This window comes from Lingula anatina, chromosome 5, assembly GCF_051362555.1.
Source record: "Lingula anatina isolate TDL-2025a chromosome 5, LinAna3.0, whole genome shotgun sequence".
Lineage (NCBI taxonomy): Eukaryota > Metazoa > Brachiopoda > Lingulata > Lingulida > Lingulidae > Lingula > Lingula anatina.
In genome coordinates, this window is record NC_141771.1 from 12,041,154 (window position 1) to 12,057,951 (window position 16,798).

The following is a 16,798-nucleotide window of genomic DNA, read 5'->3' on the forward strand; positions in this document are numbered from 1 at the left end:
TTTAAATTTCTGCGAGGCTATTACAAAACAAACGTGAAAAGTGAAACATGGAGCAGTTTCACAAGTGCGTGTAAATTCTTGCAATTGTCTATTGAATCAACAATTCATAACACGCAGATGAGTTAACCACTAAGGTACTAGTCTGTCTTATACCAGAGAAATGTTTGGTGACTTATTCGAGGCCGAAGAGGACGCAGAAACTTCCTTAAATCAGGCCAGTGGAAGGGTCCACGGCTTGGAGAGCCCTCCGCCGCCGCGGCTCCCAAGCGGCTTGTGTGGGATAAAAAATCAAGGCGCGACCTGCTATCTAAATTCCTTGCTACAGACTCTGTTGTATACACCAGAGTTTAGAGGTACAGTTCAGTGCTTTTTTTTTTTTTTTTTTTTTGCGAAATATTTGTTATCTTTTTTTCCTTCTCTGCTGACTTGTCTGGGCTTGCCTTGCGAAGTTATTTTGAAACTTGAAAATTGCTCACAGTATAGCAATGTAATGTAGGTCTTATAAATCATTTTTGGCTTAATTCAGCCACATCAGAAGCATGGCTTTTTTCACAAATAAATTTATATTAGCAAATGAACATTTTGAGATACAGTATTTATGTAAACAAATTATTGTATTTCAGAGTCGTTATTTCAACTTGGACCTAAGGATCTTGGTTGCCTACAGGATAAGGATAAACCAGGATCAAAGGTAAATTAGATGATAACATAGATCTAGGCCCATTGCCGGTAAATTTAACTTAGTCAAATCATAGTATAGTGTTTTTAGAGTGTTTATCAGTTGAACATATATAATTGATCATACATACATTTGGATTATTTCCAGGTGCGAGTTATTCCAATTCAGTTGCAGAGACTGTTTGCCAGGTTGCTGCTCTGTAATCAGCAAACTGCCAGTACAACAGAGCTAACAGACAGCTTTGGCTGGACAAATAATGAGGTTTGTGTACGATAATTACTTGATCTTTTAAGCGAGGGAAAATTGTGTATTTTACAGATACTATATTTTTAAAGTAATAATTTCTTAAAATTAGGACATTCGATCCTATTGAGTGGAAGTGACAAAATTAAAAAGCAGGCCACTAAAGTTTGATAATTTTTGCCCATTGAAAAGATCCAATAAGTACTGTTCTCTGCCACCTTTTTTCTTTCTTTCTTTCTTTCTTTCTTTCTTTCTTTCTTTCTCATTTGCACATTCTGTCACTTCTTTGCTCTCTCATTAATTAACTGTATGTCCTCCTTTTATCTATCTGTCCATAACAATAATAATAATCACAAAAAGAATACAGTAACTATATACAGTAACACTTCTGGCATTTGGCTAGATTGAATATTTTTCCAGAAATAGCTATAAAGAATGATTTGGCAATCCACATGGCTAGTAACTTTCACTGTCCATTTTCCTCTGTATAACCAATATGAACTTCATATTATCAGAGTCTACAGCAGCATGATGTTCAGGAGTTGAACCGTATACTGTTCAGTGCAATAGAGGATTCTTTGGTTGGCACTGCCAGACAGAGCCTTATCCAGGAACTCTACCATGGGACCATTGTGAATAAGGTGTGTATATGTCAGTGCAGTGGTTGAAATGGACTGATGGATTTAGAAAATGATCCATTTAGCACCAGCAGATTTAATGTTTAAGGGTAATCAGGAGCGTAGATATTATTTTTGTTAGGTTGATAGTTTTATAAAAATGTCCCTCAGCATCCCTTAGCTGTACATAATTACAAGAGATTCATATTGAACAGGGTGTGAATGGTTTATGTGCCTAATCAGAACCTTTTAACAAAGGCCCTGTGGACATTGAGAAAGAACACTCAATTCATTGTATTTGTAATTGTAAATTTGAGATATTCTGAACCATCAATATCTATCGTGTGTGTGTTTTTTTTTTTCAAATATTAAAGTCAGTGTTTTGTATTGTCAATTCCAGATTATTTGCCAAGAATGTGGAAGAACCAGTGAAAGACAGGTGAAAACAACACTGATATGAGATATAATTTAAAAAGCTGTAACTCAGTAGTATCTCTCTCTCAGAAATACTATTGACTGGTCACCTATCAAATGATACTGTCAACCTCCTAAATCTGAAAAGTAAACCTTCATATATCAAGTTTCTTAGTATGTTGAAGAGAGAGAGAGAGAGATCTTATTTTTTTACCTTTCAGGAGGACTACCTGGACCTACCTGTCACTGTGGTGGACACAGGAAGTCTTGAGGAAGGACTTTGTAACTGTTTTGTGGAGATGGAGACCATGGATGGCAAGAACCAGTACAGATGTGAGGGATGCAACAGACTGGTCAATGCCAGAAAGGTAAAAGTGAAAGAAAATGGATAGAGTGCAAGAACAGGGTTGGTATTATGTGATTTTGGTTTTAATATGGGTATAACAGGAGAAGTAAAAAATTATTGAATGATATTATCTAAGAGATGTTTGAACGCTTTCAGTTGAACACATGATGTGTTTTTTCAAGTTTTAATTAAAACTTACTTTGGCTTTTGGCAATTTTTTTTTTTTTTTTTTTTTTTTTTTGTCAATTTGTGCTTGATATGGCAAAATAATTGAGATTTGTCTGGATGAAAAAATGTTTACATGCTACCTTTGATATTTTTCTGAAATGCCTACACTGACTTATTTTCCAATTTCAGGGCGCAAGATTGAAAAGTTTACCTCCCATTTTGACATTTTCCTTGCTCAGATTTAGTTTTGATTTTGTAAAAATGGAAAGATACAAGGTAAATCTTGAAAAAGTGACTGAAATTTTGAAACAGTAAATTTGATCAGATTTATAACATTTCATGCCAAACTACATTGCATTATCTAGTATGCAGAAATCCCTAAAGAATGATAACAAAAAATGCTTTAGAATTAAGTTACAGATTGAATACTTTTTGACTTGCATAAGTTTTAGTGTGTTACAAAGCCTTCATTGTTTTAGAAATTTTGAAAAAAAAAATGAGGCAATGTTCTTTAAATGTTCTTGAATTTTTGTAGGAGACAGGAAAGTTCACTTTTCCTCGTGAGATAGACATGGGATTTTTCTGTGATGATGTAAGTTTCTGGGTCTGCATGGTGGTGATAATATCTTTTAACTGTTTTTAAATGTGTTCAATTGAAAATTGTTCCATAATAGATGGCATATGACACAGGCTATTTAAAATGGTAAAGAACTCTTCAAATTACATTTGCCCAAGTAATCTAAGGTAATTGTTTCATGATCCTTCACTTATTATTTTTTCTCAAAGGGACATTATTTTCAATTATATGTTTGTTCTTCAGCCTGAAGATGCAGACACATTATATGAACTCTTCTCAGTTGTTATTCATACGTAAGTCAATATTTTTTGAAGAAGTGTACATTTTTTGATAGAATTCAGCTCATTAATCAATATTTGGAAAGCATAATTTTTACTTGCATTGTTTGGGTTTAAGGAATAATTGTCAGCAAGATATAGAAGATTGCTAAAAAAATGCATAAAAATTTAACACTAAGTCTGTTTTTTTCCTTCTGTGAGAAGCAGCACTGAATAATTAGAGCATTCTGTTTCCGTAGGTTTCTGTAGATTTAATATGCAGCCTTATAATTGATGCATCCTAAGAATAAACTCATCCTTTATAATGTTCCCGTTGTTTTCCAGGGGTAGTGGCTTTGGTGGTCATTATCATGCTTATATCAGAGATGTGGACAATCTGGGCAAGTGGACAGCACCTGTAAGTCCGTTTATTAAGTTTATTTATTTTATGAAGAAAGAATGACCAGACATGTATAAGAATAATAAACCAAAAATTGCTGTGGTATTCCAGTTTGCTTTTTTTCACTGATATTAGATGATTTATCCAGTCATAGTTAAATGAAAATCAGTCAACTTATTGACTTTTTTTGATAAATTTGGGAGGGATTAGTTGTTGGAGACTTAAGTTTTGCATAAAGAATAAATTATTTGGACCAAAGATGGATAACAGAAATATCTTACTGCTTAGCCCCAGAGCAACTATTTACAAAATGAAACTGATTGTTCTATGTTTTTCAGGAAAATGCCGAGATCTGTCTTCCTACAGACCCCTCCACTGGTAAAGTAGACTATATAGAGTTTGAGTCACCAGTAGAACTGGTTCAAGCACTGCTCTCTAGGGAGGGGAGGCAGGGAATGCCAGTGGATAAACTATGCACTGTAAGTTTGTCAAGATTGTTTTAGACACCCTGTTGGGGTGATAAGTATTTTTAATCTGTGTCGGTGTTTGACAATAACAATTTTGAGCACTTGGCCTCCAAGACAAGAATTTTATTTGCCCAAAGAGAGGATTGACTCAAATTCATTTTTGATCTGGAATTTTTATGGTGATGTAATTTTTCACCAGTGAAAATATTTTTCCCCATTTATGATTAGTTTGTTGCTGAATTAAACGTGATTTTGTACTTTTTCTTTAGGAAATGGTCAAACAAACTGGAGTTTCTTGGAACAAAAGGTTCAAGAAAACCTATGGGCCAATTAACAAGGTACAGTTATGCCTTGTTTATTTTAATTAATCTGATAGATAACAAACGCTATGAAGCAGGGAGGTAGGAATGCCACCTGATTCAAGGAGTAAACTTTTTTGCTGCATTGACATGACAAATTCTTGTTGCTCATTTATGTCCATTTGTCTCCTTTTAATTTGTAAATCTTTTCAAATAGTAGATGTTACTTCAACTAAATAATGTTCAACAGCTGTGTGCTTAGCCAAGCCTTGCCTGACTTCTGAATTCATTTTATTCTAATAGAGAATGATATGATTTAATACTTAAAAAAAAGCATGATCTTTCATTACACTACTTTTGAATATTCTTCTTCCAGTTTTTGAAAAAATTTGATGACAAATTTGTGCTCAATTCTGATGTTAACTGGGTGTACTTACAAGAATATACAGGATGTCTACAAGGAAGCAATCCAGTTGGTCAATCATTGTCACATGATGTCAATAACCAACGAAGTAGAGAGGGGGGAAACAAAGTCTCAGTACATGCGCATAATGAAAATCAACAGCAGAAATGCAACAAAATGACAGAGAAGACTAGGTTTGTTCTTGTTTTTCTTTTTGCTGTGTACATATTCTATCATAAGGTGTGTGGGTATGTTTGTGTCGCTTGCGCACGTGTGTGTGTGTGTGTGTGTGTGTGTGAGAGAGAGAGAGAGAGAGAGAGAGAAGGAGAAGGAGAAAGAGAGATTTGGTGTGTGCTTTTATTGGTTTTAACTCCCCCCTGCCTCAGCACTACACTTGAAAGAGTTGAACAGCTTGCTTTAAAAAAGGATCAGATATTTTCAATCTCACAAAACAAGCAATTGCTGATTGAAAAAGACGTATTTAATTTGATACATTGTTCACCTATAGTTGTGGCGTAACTCCATCAGAAGAGGGACACTGTTGGTTTGACTTCAATGACTCTCGTGTGCAGTCGATACACGAGAGAGAAATAGAGAAGCAGTTCAGTGGCAGGGAGAGTGCTTACATGTTGTTCTACAGAAAAAAGTCCATGGTCAGGTCTGAAGCAGGTAAGCTTAGTGAATACAAACTTGTTTTAAAACAGGCTCTGTACAGGATATTCCATTCTCTTTTTCCTTCTTCTGCCTGGGTTGATATAAAATTTCAGAACAAAAAATGTTTCAGCTGATTTTCAGAAACTTGGTAGACCTATGTATTTATGCTAAGGTGGTATCTTTGGGTGCATTCCCATAGAGTTTAGATCGATCGATCCCCGTGGGGAGTCTCACTAGATTACTGTAAGATATTCCGGCTTAAATGTCTGTCCCGCCTACTACAAGCTGTAAGGGGGTAATTAACTTTTGTGCCCGCTCGGCTGACAGCTATTTAGCGTGAACCACCAGGGAGTTAGGTTGATCTAGTTGGATCGATCTGATCTCTGGGAATGGGGTCTTAGGTGTTTAAGTTTGGTGTCAACCAGTACATTTTCACCATGTTTACAGCTAGAAGTGTGATTAAGGCCAAGTCAGAGGTCATACAATTGGTACCCATATTTCTGAAATATGAAAGGTTGACAACCAGCAAAACTATTGCAAAGATTAATAAGTAAACACCATTTACTTTTTCATTCCAGCCAAGCATGATCCAACACATGGCATGCCTGAGTCACTGATCCAGGAAGTTATGAGAGAAAATAAGGAAGTAGATAGGAAGAGGTAAAACTCAATAATGAGATTCTTTCAACTAGCGGCGTATTTCGGACTTTTTGGAAGCTAAAAATATCATTTTTTTTAGATCGATGCCGGTGGCCCCTTTAACCCAATGCCATGTTTTTAGACTTTTTCACTAAGTGGCAGTCTCATACCTGAAAACTTAGATTGGAAGATCTTGATTTTCATTTCATGATAAGAAGCTCTTTATTCATGATGCATGTTCAATAACTTAAATATATGGAATTGGCCAGCTGTAAGAAAAATACCTAACCTTCAGCTTGATATCTGTTGGCAAATACCTTGCTCTATGTTAGATATAAAAGTTCAAAACTTCAAATATTGACTCATTAAAATTTAATACATTTCAGAGAAGAATATGACATTGCAGTCAATAAGATAACAGTGAAGATTTTCTTTGGAGACCAGCATGAGTTCATAGCAGGTGCCATACAAGCGATTCCAGATAGTCTTTCTTTTATGGAAATCCCACTGGACAGAAGGAAAACAGTGGGGGAGCTTAAGATGCTCATACTAGAGGTAAGTTTAAAACAGGTGCCTTACACGTTCCTTACAATTCCAGGAAGATAAAGAAATTGGTCAGATTGACCAAAATTAGTCTTCACATTTGTCATGATATACATTCTTTTCAAGGTATGGAAAACAAATATTTGGTTGTAAAATTATTTGTCTTCATTTGTTTTTAATTGCTACCTATAAAAATTGTTTCACTTTTCACAGGAATGTGGAGAATTGGTGCCTCCCAAGTTTGAACTGAGTTTTGTCAAGGAGCTACCTGCTGGACTGCATGTCTATGACTTGTTGACAGGTAATAGGAGTGCATGTGCATCAGTCATGATATGTGTCTGATAGTTCCCAGAGTGTGTGTGTGTATGTGGGTGGGCGGGAGTCCACACTTTTCACCACTCTGTAACATGCATGATAGTTCCAATAGTGTGTGTGTGTGTGTGTGTGTGGGGGGGGGGGTCATTACAGTCATTACACAGTTTTCCACACTCCCAGTAACATTTTCTTCCTTTAAGCTTCTTGGGTTTAGTTTAGCTTCATACGTTTAGTTTAAGACTTAAAGTCAAAAAGATGCAGTGGCTCATTTCCTTTTTTTTTTATTGAATATGAAAAGATGAGATAAATAACCATGAAAAAAAATCAAAATGGATAAATATTTTGGAATAGCTCTTCAGTGATATTTGGCAAACGTTTGTATGCTAGAATAATCCTAAGACATTCCATGAGGTTAGTTGAACTGGTGACAGGTGATATTGAACATATTGATTTTAGCTGCAGATTCTGTGATATGTCAAGATGCCTACATATGTGATGGTACATACTTTATGCTGTGGGATGGAGTGCAGGTATGGCAGAATTAGAAATTGACTGAAAATATCATCTCTTCCCTCTTCACATTCCTTTTATTATTGATATTTTATAATCAAGTTAGCTTCTTTTATTTTGTATCTCTGGTATGTTTTGGTCAGGATCTTACAGATTTTTTGTTACATGTCATCTTATGTTTGGGGTTTCCTGTTTCAGATTCAAGGAGAATCCATCCCTACAGGTGTCGCCACAGAGCCAGTCTACCTCAATGTGACCTATGGCAACCCTTCCCAGCTGTCCCAGGGGTTCCCTAAGAACTGCACCCTTGGTGAACTAAAGCTGATGTTGGGTGAACTCACCCCCATCGACCCAGAAAACCTGAAGCTTTGCCAGCTGGTCACAAAAGGTTGGTGATCCATATTGTATGAAAAAAATTGTGAATTTTGCAAACATCTTGTAACTGAAAAAAAATTAGCTAATGTTTTTTAGGGATAACAATTTTCTTTTGTTTATCATTGCAAGCATTTTTTGTAAAGATTATTGTTTTCAAAGTCATCATGAGCCTTAGGTTATTTTACAGCTTTGGTGACAGGGAATTTGGTGTCACATGAAGTTACCTCTGGTTTTCAGTTTCCCTTTAGAGTTTAGCTTTAACAGAGGTACAACTTAAGTTATGAAAACAAAAAGTGGGAAATTTGATCAAAAAATGAAATATTGACCTAAAAAAGTCATATGAGGGTTGTAAATGATTACCATATTCTTTTACTTTTCACTAGATGATACCACATCAGCAGTTCCATTTAGTCCCATAGATGAAGGAAAGACACTGGAAGAGCTGAGACTTAAGGACGGTGACAACCTTATAGCTGAAGACACCAAAGAAACTAGGTAACCTGTAGCCAGACTGTGTCATTATTTGTTATAAAATGTAAATCAATTCAAAGCTTTCTTTCTAATTTGGCACTAAGTCTTGTTTCATGGGAATAATTAAAAGATTTTTCTAGTCAGTGAATTAATGAGACCTGATTTGCCAGATGCAATCTTGGGAGAAAAAGGAAAAAGAAGAAACAAAATATGAAATGTAGATAAGCAGCAGTTCCCCAAGGTACAGCCGTCACTAATTAATACCTTCCATACTCCAATCTCAGCCCATTAAAGAAAATTACTTCTGTTTCAGTAGCAGCGTTGCTAAGGACTCCTTATTGAAGAAGTCTAACAAGCTTATTCTTGAAGTAGAGAACAGATGCCAGGTACTGATGTCAAAAAAAAAAAAAAACACTTAAGACCTTTTAGCAAATAAGATACTTGTCATATTTATCAGTTCTCTATGCATGCAGCTGATATCTACCTCAAGAAGCTGTCAATTATATCTGAGGTCTAGGTCAGACCTGATTGAGACTTCAGTGCGGACTTTGAAGTGATTAGAATAAAAAATAGAAGAATACTTGAGGCTTTGCTAAAGTGAACACTAAAATGATTATTTTATACATAAAAGGCACTAGGGGGTCTTAGTGGAGGTCCAAACTCTCCTAGACAGTTCTCCATACTCTGATATCTGAAAATGTTATTCGATGCTTTTCCTATAAAAAATTTATATTTTTTCAAAGTTAAGCTATTAGACCAGAGAACAGGCATTGTTGTTTAGATGATAATAATAAATAAATATATTATAATTAATGCTTATACAATGCATTCTGTTGAATATCAAAATTGATTAAATCTGATAAAATGTTGAAAAATAGAAGCAATACAATGTCTTGATTTTTGAGCTTTTAAATACCTGAACAAAAACACTTACTACATAATTCAATACACAGTTCAAAGCATTAAGCATTTTTTTCTTGTTAAGTGAGACATTAACAAAGTTAAATAAAGGGCCTAATGTTTCACCTCTCTTATAGTGAGAACGTTTTCCTAAAATGACCTAGATTGAACTTGAATGTAGCATGATCTCAATGACAAGTTTTAAAATAATTCACATATTTCATTTTCTTAAAGGATCACTCTGCAATGGATGCTTACCCTGTGACCACTGTTGAAATAGACAGAGAAACGGTGAGTATTATGCTGTCCTTTTTTGTACTGATTTTGATATCTTTACCAAAGGTACAAATTAAACTGTTTACAATGAATTTAACCAACATTACATGGTAGAATAATGTAAGTTGAGATGTAAGTATATATAAATCAAGATGAAAGCAGACTTTTATCATCATTTTCAGAGAGTGTCAGATCTGAAGGCAGTGATAATGTCAGCGTTCACAATCAGCTCTGTACCTGGTGGGGGAAGACTAAGGGTGGAGGATTCAAACTTGGGGCTCAGGCCTCCCTGTAAGTTTGATTTTATTGTCCTTGAAGGACACCAGATCTTCTGGTCCAAGTATAGATGAATGTGTTCTGGGACTATACATGAAGGCGGATATTTGGGTGTTGTATATATATCCTGTGCATGTAACAGTTACTGTATGTGTTTGTTATCTTTCAGTACATGAAGAACAGGATGTGGTCACAGCTGGGTTGAAAAGTGGTCAACTTGTGGTCATACAGCCAGGCAGTCCACCTCTCACTGACCAGGTGATTATCACAAGCCAGGGCATGGTTTATGATAACATGATAATATAGTGTTGTTTGAAAGCTACATTGATATAACAGTGGTTTTTTTTTTTTTTTTTTTTTTTTTTTTTTTTTTTTTTTTTTTTTTTTTTAAGGTTACGGTTTTCAATAATATAAGAGATTCTTTTAATATAGTTGTATTTGATATGGCTGTTTCATGATAATCTGTGACAGGAATCAGAATTCTCCTTCAGTGTAAGAACCATGTAAAACTGTGCGTTTGACCTTCAGATGACCTTGACCTTCACCCCAGGAAGCCCTTCAGATGACCTTCAAGACTTGGAAATTATGTTGAGAAAATCTTGCACAGTCCAGCAGTGCATGGAAGAGATGGTACAAAAAGCAGGGTTTTCTGGTAGGTTGGAGTAGCAATGCAACATAACACCTGCAGTATGTGGATTCTGAAATAATTAATTGCTTGATAGATGCAAAAAGGTTTTTTTTTTCAGTTAGATTAAAAGCATTGAGTTTTCTGTGCAAATGTTTTAGTACTCTTTATTGAACCAGATTACACTAGTGCAGTTGAAAGGCTATTACAAAGCCTGCTTGGAAAATGCATAAAAGCAAGGAAAAATCATAATTCCAATTCAACTCAATCATTGTTGTGTCAGTTAATAGTATCTTTAATCAGAGAGCTGCGTCTAAGCATACTTTATCAATCATTAATGAAGGATGTTGTATAGTCTAAAGGATCAATTTCATTGCTTGCCAGGTTTTTCAAATTACTTAACCTAATAAGTGATCTGTTATGATTGTTTAGATGTATTTTCCCAGTGGATTATTCATCAGTTCTTCCAAAGTCAGGTGTGTATCTCTTCAGGTGATAATTGGCATTTACGCAAGACTAATTGGTGCGGGGAGGCCGGGGAGATACTGGACGATGTGGCATCCAGTCTGGAACAGTGCGATATAAAAGATGGCGACCATCTTTTGTTGGAGGAGGGAAGGGTGCCTCCAAAAGTAAGTTATTCATATTTATAATTTTATTGAAGAGGTCAAAGTTGGGTTCATAAGATGAGGCAAATGGAGTTAAGTGTAATACTAATAGAGTAATGACCTAAGGGTTCATATTACAGAATCTACAAAAGAAAAGTAACGAAAAGTTAATGTTGTACGTTTGCCGTACACAAGATCTTTAATTGTCATTAGGTTGAGTTAGGTTAGAAAAAATGATTGGTTTATTGCTGAAAAAAGCAACAAATAATATTCCCTTACATTGAAATATTCACCTGTGACAGACAACCTGGATGTCCCTTTGACAATCAAATTATTAGCTTAGGTAACTTTGTCAAGGGCCATACTTCTTAGATAGATCATATGGACATATGTTAACCTTACTTTTATATTTAATTTCAGGGTTATCTCCAGCTTCCAGTGTATTTTCTTAAAACAAACAAAGATAGGAATGAGGGTATGCTCTCATGGATAGCCACTGGTATATCAGGTGAGGCAAAACTGAAATAAAGCACTCCTGGGGTGTGAATATATCCAAAATTGTGAGATTTTTCATGAAATATTTTTACCATTATTTATTGACTCAAAAGAAAATCTAATAGCATGGTTGTAGCTAGATCAGTGTTTCCACTCTGCAAGTGTTATTGCTGGGCCACTTTAAAGATGACAGCACAATACATGTGGCAAATTTTATAGACAGAATGACCTTAGTGTAGTAGAAATGGTGGGGAACATTTTCCAATATGGAGAATTTATTTACAAGATTGGTCTGCCCAGGCAACTCTTGTATCCAATGTACCATATTTCAATTTCCAAAAGTGAAATTAACTTCAGGACCAGTTCATCTCTAGTGAGTGCAAAATATTTTGATATTATAATTGGAAGATTTAAACAAAATTTCATCAACTTTCGGTTATTGTCCATTGTTTGTTTTCTCTCTTTTATAAGGACTTTTTGGTGGTGGCTCTGGTGATAACAGTGATCTCAGTAGTAGTAGTAGTAGTACACCAGCTCAGGCAGAGTTCACATCTATAGGAGAAGTGATTATAGGAAAGAAAGACACCCTCGAGGAACTAAAGCTACAGATATTGAGTCTTCCTGCTTTAAATGATGCTGTGGTGCCTACTTTGAATTACATGCGTGTCCGGCTTAAAGTGAAGGATAGGCTGACTGCTGTGTTAAGGGGAAATCAACAGACATTGCAGTAAGTGGGAGTTGGTTATAATTTTGATAATTTCATTAAGAATTGACGTAATTTAATAACACCATTACATAGTGAAGAATATTTAGTACAATGAGTTAAATAGCATACAACATTTTGTGGCAAAAAAATGTGCAATTTAATGCAAAATTATGTATATTGATTGAATTTTCAATTAATATTTCTATCAATTCTTGCTCAGACGTCTGAAGGTGACCAGTGCAAGTCAGCTGTGTGTGCAATTACTTCAGGAAGAAGAGAGTCTCAGGTAACTTTACCCTTACTATCTAATTATATTAACACTATTTCAAGTTAAAACAGAATTCAAGATGTTCAAGAACATGTTTGCCTTTGAATTTTGTTAACTGAATTTTTTTAATTGGAATCTGTAGTTCAAAAAGTAGGGGATAGACTAGGGCTGCTGGTTTCCTACAAAGATTAGTCAGTCTATAACAGTTATAAACATTTGAAATTGTATATGAAAAGTTTTCCTGAAGATTTAAAGTTTCAATATGCTGCTTTATTTTTCCAGTCCCAGTCAAATTCTACTCCACGTGTGTCAACGTATCCCAGAGTCCCTCACCTACGCACCATACCAAGAAATTCTTTGGGATGCCGCAAGAGATGCAAGTCCATATGCGTTAAGGCAAACTATAGCAGATGCATTCCTGGTCCCTGTGGAGAGGATAGTGATAGCTAAGCATTTTCCTGAGAAGTTTGAATGGATGGTCCTCAAAGACACTGACAAGGCTGTAAGGGTGCCAAATTTTGTTACTTTTTTCAATGTTATCAGCAGCATTTGTGAAAAAAAGGGGGTGGGATTAATTAACTTTACTTTAAGTTAACTTTTCTTGTTCACTCTTTAAGCATTTCAGTATCCTAAAAAAGTTGATGTATTGAAATACATGTAGATAGCATAATCATTGTAATGTTCTTATAAAGTTTAGCAAGATTATTAGAATCACTAATCTTTAATTAATTCAAGATGTTTTTTTTTTTTTTTATGTTCTGCTGTTAACTTTTTAGAACAAGACCATTAAACATCGAGGGAAAAAAGGCAGAGGCAGTAACAGTCCAAAGAAGGACAATCTGAGACAGGCCCCGTATCATTTGAAAGATGGCGATGTCATTGGAGTGAAGGATTTGGCCATGGACCCATTGGACCAGGATGACTTCAAAACTGAAGAAGATTTCATAGGACTGGAAAATTTAAGACAAGCCATAGAGGAAAAGAAAAGGAGGTGAGAAATATAAAATCGATTTTTAATATGTTTGTTCTTTCTTTAGCCCTCTTCCCATGGAAGGGTATACTTTTTAAGATGAACAGTATGTTTTTCAGTTAAAACTGACGCTGTGAGAGATTGATGAATTTAATAGCCTGGCAATTACATGGATGGAAAGGTATGACCTAGGACAAATTTTTTTCTGTTTCAGGAGAAAAAACAGAGCAGTAACAGGGGCAGCGGATGGCTGCACTGTCCAGAGAAGGCCGGAGGTTGGCTTGACCATAAAAGTGGACAGTTTTCGGTGATCTTAGAGCTATCACTATGTGGTACTACACATAAAAATAAAAGGTCATGTGATTGTGAAGGTCAGACTGGATTGACCTTCAAATGTCAGAAAGTTATTTTTTACTATAAATTTGACCTTCAAAGAGAATTTCAAGATTATACTGGACATATCCTCAGGTAAAAGCCAGATTGTTCTTCATAGGCAAAGGTGAATAGGCCACGGTGGATGCCTCTTGACTTTGATTTTAAGCAGAAAATAAGTACCACATTTACCATTGAATTGTGTCAATGTGGATTGACCGTCATACTGCAGGTAAAGGTCACATTTAAATTGAGGGTGAAGGTCATAGTTTTGTCCTTAGCCTAGGAGGAAGGTCGCAGAGGAAGTGAGCTGTGTAAAGATAATTACTTGTCCCTTCCTCTGGGGAATTTTTGTCAGTCATTCATTATTGTCTTCTTGTGAATGCATTGAAAATGGACATGCTGATTTGTAGCTGTGAATTGTCTTGATAAAAGAGGGGCTCATTTTCATATTAAGAGGACTTTGTTTCTGAAGAAAGGAAGCTATACGAGGTGTGTCTGAAAGTAATGGGATTGGTGCCACAATTATTTCATTAAAATTCCAAACAACAACCTTCATGCTTTCCTCTTCAAAGTAATTCTTTTCACATTTTATGCTCTTTAATTTACTTTTTTAATTCCACGCTTCTGTGTACAACTTTCCTGTTGATAAATTTCTTAACAAGAGGCTGGGGGGGGGGGAGAGAGAGAGAGAGAGAGTGACACAGAGCAACTTTGTCTCATGAAGCTTGTGTAACGCGTGATGCAATTCATTTATCTAAGTCCTTTACTGGAGAGAAATATTACTTATGTGAATGTTCATGAGTGCAATATAAAATTATTTTGTCACATAGGGTAAAATAATAGCCCATATTGATGTATGAGCTGCTTTAAACTTAATATATTTTCACTTGAAAAGTTTGTTACATAAAAAACTATTTTATGTGAAATCTTGTTTCAGTAAATAAACATGTATTCAGTGTGTGTCATTATATTTCTTTTAAAAACTTGATAAAACTTAATTCCAATATCACTGGGTTTTGGACAAACTGAAGTATAAATTTCCCCTGTGAAAATTTGTCTCATTTAAAGCCCACTTACGATTCTCAATCTGTCCTGTTTTTCTCTTTTAATGAGAAATGTGCTTAATCTGTACTTGGACATTCTGAAGGACTTCCCAGGACTTTCCGAACTGTTACATTCATTACAGAACAACATAAGAACTGTAAAAAAAATACACGAGATGTTCTAGAATAGATTGAGAACCGTAAGTGAACGTTAAATGAGACAAATTATTGCAATGGTTATTTTAATATATTCATATTAAAAAAAAATGGCTAAACCTCCATCTAGATATGTCGGCGTTAATTTTTTAAAACAAATGGTTCATGTTGAGAAATAATTTTGATATTTTGTAGAAACAAATTAATCTGAGCTTTTTAGAATAGCACTGACGTTTGCGTACCATTTGTTAATCGGTCCCGATGTTGGCTATGAAAACGGAAAAGGGTCCAACCTGCAACTCTGTAGGCCTATGGTGCTGCCACTCCGTGCACACCGTTTTTTGCCAGCCAAGCAGCCGTCAGTTATCCCTAAGAAATAAGGAAGTAAATAATAGATGAGTTGTAAATATTACTATTAGCAGCGATATCGATGTGCCTGTGGGTGAAGTATTCAAGAGAATTTCCGAAATAGTAGGCTATGGTTTAACGTCAAGGGAAATGTATTTTGGTAGCGTAATCTCATCTTGGTCCCTTTTCACCAATAATGAGCTTGTTTCATTTTTACGGGAAAAATGAGCATATCTCAACTTCTGAAATGATCAAATTTTGAAGTGCTGAGTCGCACGCTTTTTTTTTTTTTTTTTTTTAGTTTTTGGTTATTGCTTAGCAGTAGGCCTACATAACCAAACCCAGGATCCAACAATTTGTCCCAACTTGGCAAGCCTCTCGTCTAAAATGTAGGCCTATCCCGAGTTCCAGAAAATTATAATCGAAAGTGGGTTTCCCTGCTCTAGCTACCTGTGGTTTCCGTCACCGATTCAGCAGCAAGATGCGCTAGAATTGGGATGATAACGCAGGAGAGTTCCCCATTGAATCTGAAACTCAAGGTTCTAACATCGTTTACAGTTCCACAATTTGTTCTCATTTTTGCCTTTCACATTTAGAAACAAAAGAGTTTAGCGTTTGCGGAGATATTCAGGTGTCGCGTAGGCCTATTCTGTGGCCGTGGTTGATATTTTTTAACTGAAGTCTAAATCTGAAACGCGGTTCGGAGCACCCATTGATTAATATGAACAAGGTGGAACTTTGGTTAGCCACAGAATTTTTTTCGTCATCTCTCACCATATAGAGCTCCCATGCCTGTCCAAGTATTTAAGTTACTTTTAGCTCACGTAAGATTATAGCTAACAGTAACATTAAAAACCCGAAGAAGATAAAAATAAATAAATGAAAAAATAAGATTACAGGATCGCAACAGAAACCCCCCCCCCCCCCAAAAAAAAAGCGCTAGTATTCTTGAGTGAATAATGTTTACGAAGGCCTAGAGCAAGAACTCATTCTTGTCCCACATTTCCTCGACCACAAACGCTAGAAAATACACTACATCTCTCATCCCGTAGGCCTTATATTATTCTGTCGGTTGTTTGTGCCTCTGTTTTTATCCATAATTAGCAAACCCTCATTTGTGTCTTTAAAAGTGTTTTTCACAGCTTTCTTAAATTTGTCATGTCAGAAAATACCCCCGTGCAATAAATATGAGAAAAGTTGTGCTGTGGGTCTTATAGATCGAGGCCTATAGCCTAATCAGAGGGTCCCATGGGGAAAGGGGAGGAAGGGAGCGATCATGCACCGTTCACGGAAAATAAAATCATCAATTAACAAATAAACCTATTCATATCTCATTGTAATAGCAGGAAATACGAGTTGAAGATCAAGAATCCCT

At 35.6% G+C, this 16,798-nt stretch overlaps 1 protein-coding gene across 2 annotated transcripts; it reads left to right on the forward strand.

Moving 5' to 3' along the window:
• The first annotated feature begins 5 nt into the window (after positions 1-5).
• LOC106170310 (ubiquitin carboxyl-terminal hydrolase 40) lies at positions 6-14,836 on the forward strand. Of its 2 annotated transcripts, none has more exons than XM_013550145.2 (32): positions 6-353; positions 624-691; positions 827-940; positions 1,438-1,563; positions 1,940-1,978; positions 2,175-2,321; positions 2,657-2,743; positions 3,003-3,059; positions 3,288-3,337; positions 3,647-3,719; positions 4,040-4,180; positions 4,438-4,506; positions 4,844-5,064; positions 5,379-5,539; positions 6,103-6,184; positions 6,550-6,718; positions 6,920-7,007; positions 7,478-7,551; positions 7,730-7,919; positions 8,290-8,401; positions 8,691-8,763; positions 9,512-9,568; positions 9,736-9,844; positions 9,999-10,087; positions 10,358-10,481; positions 10,947-11,086; positions 11,483-11,570; positions 12,029-12,284; positions 12,484-12,549; positions 12,814-13,033; positions 13,308-13,522; positions 13,716-14,836. In XM_013550145.2, the coding sequence occupies exons 1-32, from the start codon at positions 161-163 to the stop codon at positions 13,810-13,812; spliced, it is 3,795 nt and encodes a 1,264-aa protein (XP_013405599.2). In that variant the 5' UTR covers positions 6-160; the 3' UTR covers positions 13,813-14,836. The 2 variants fall into 2 exon arrangements, with proteins under 2 accessions (XP_013405599.2, XP_013405602.2); XM_013550148.2 differs by having other exon boundaries at positions 8,694-8,763.
• The last annotated feature ends 1,962 nt before the right edge of the window (positions 14,837-16,798 follow it).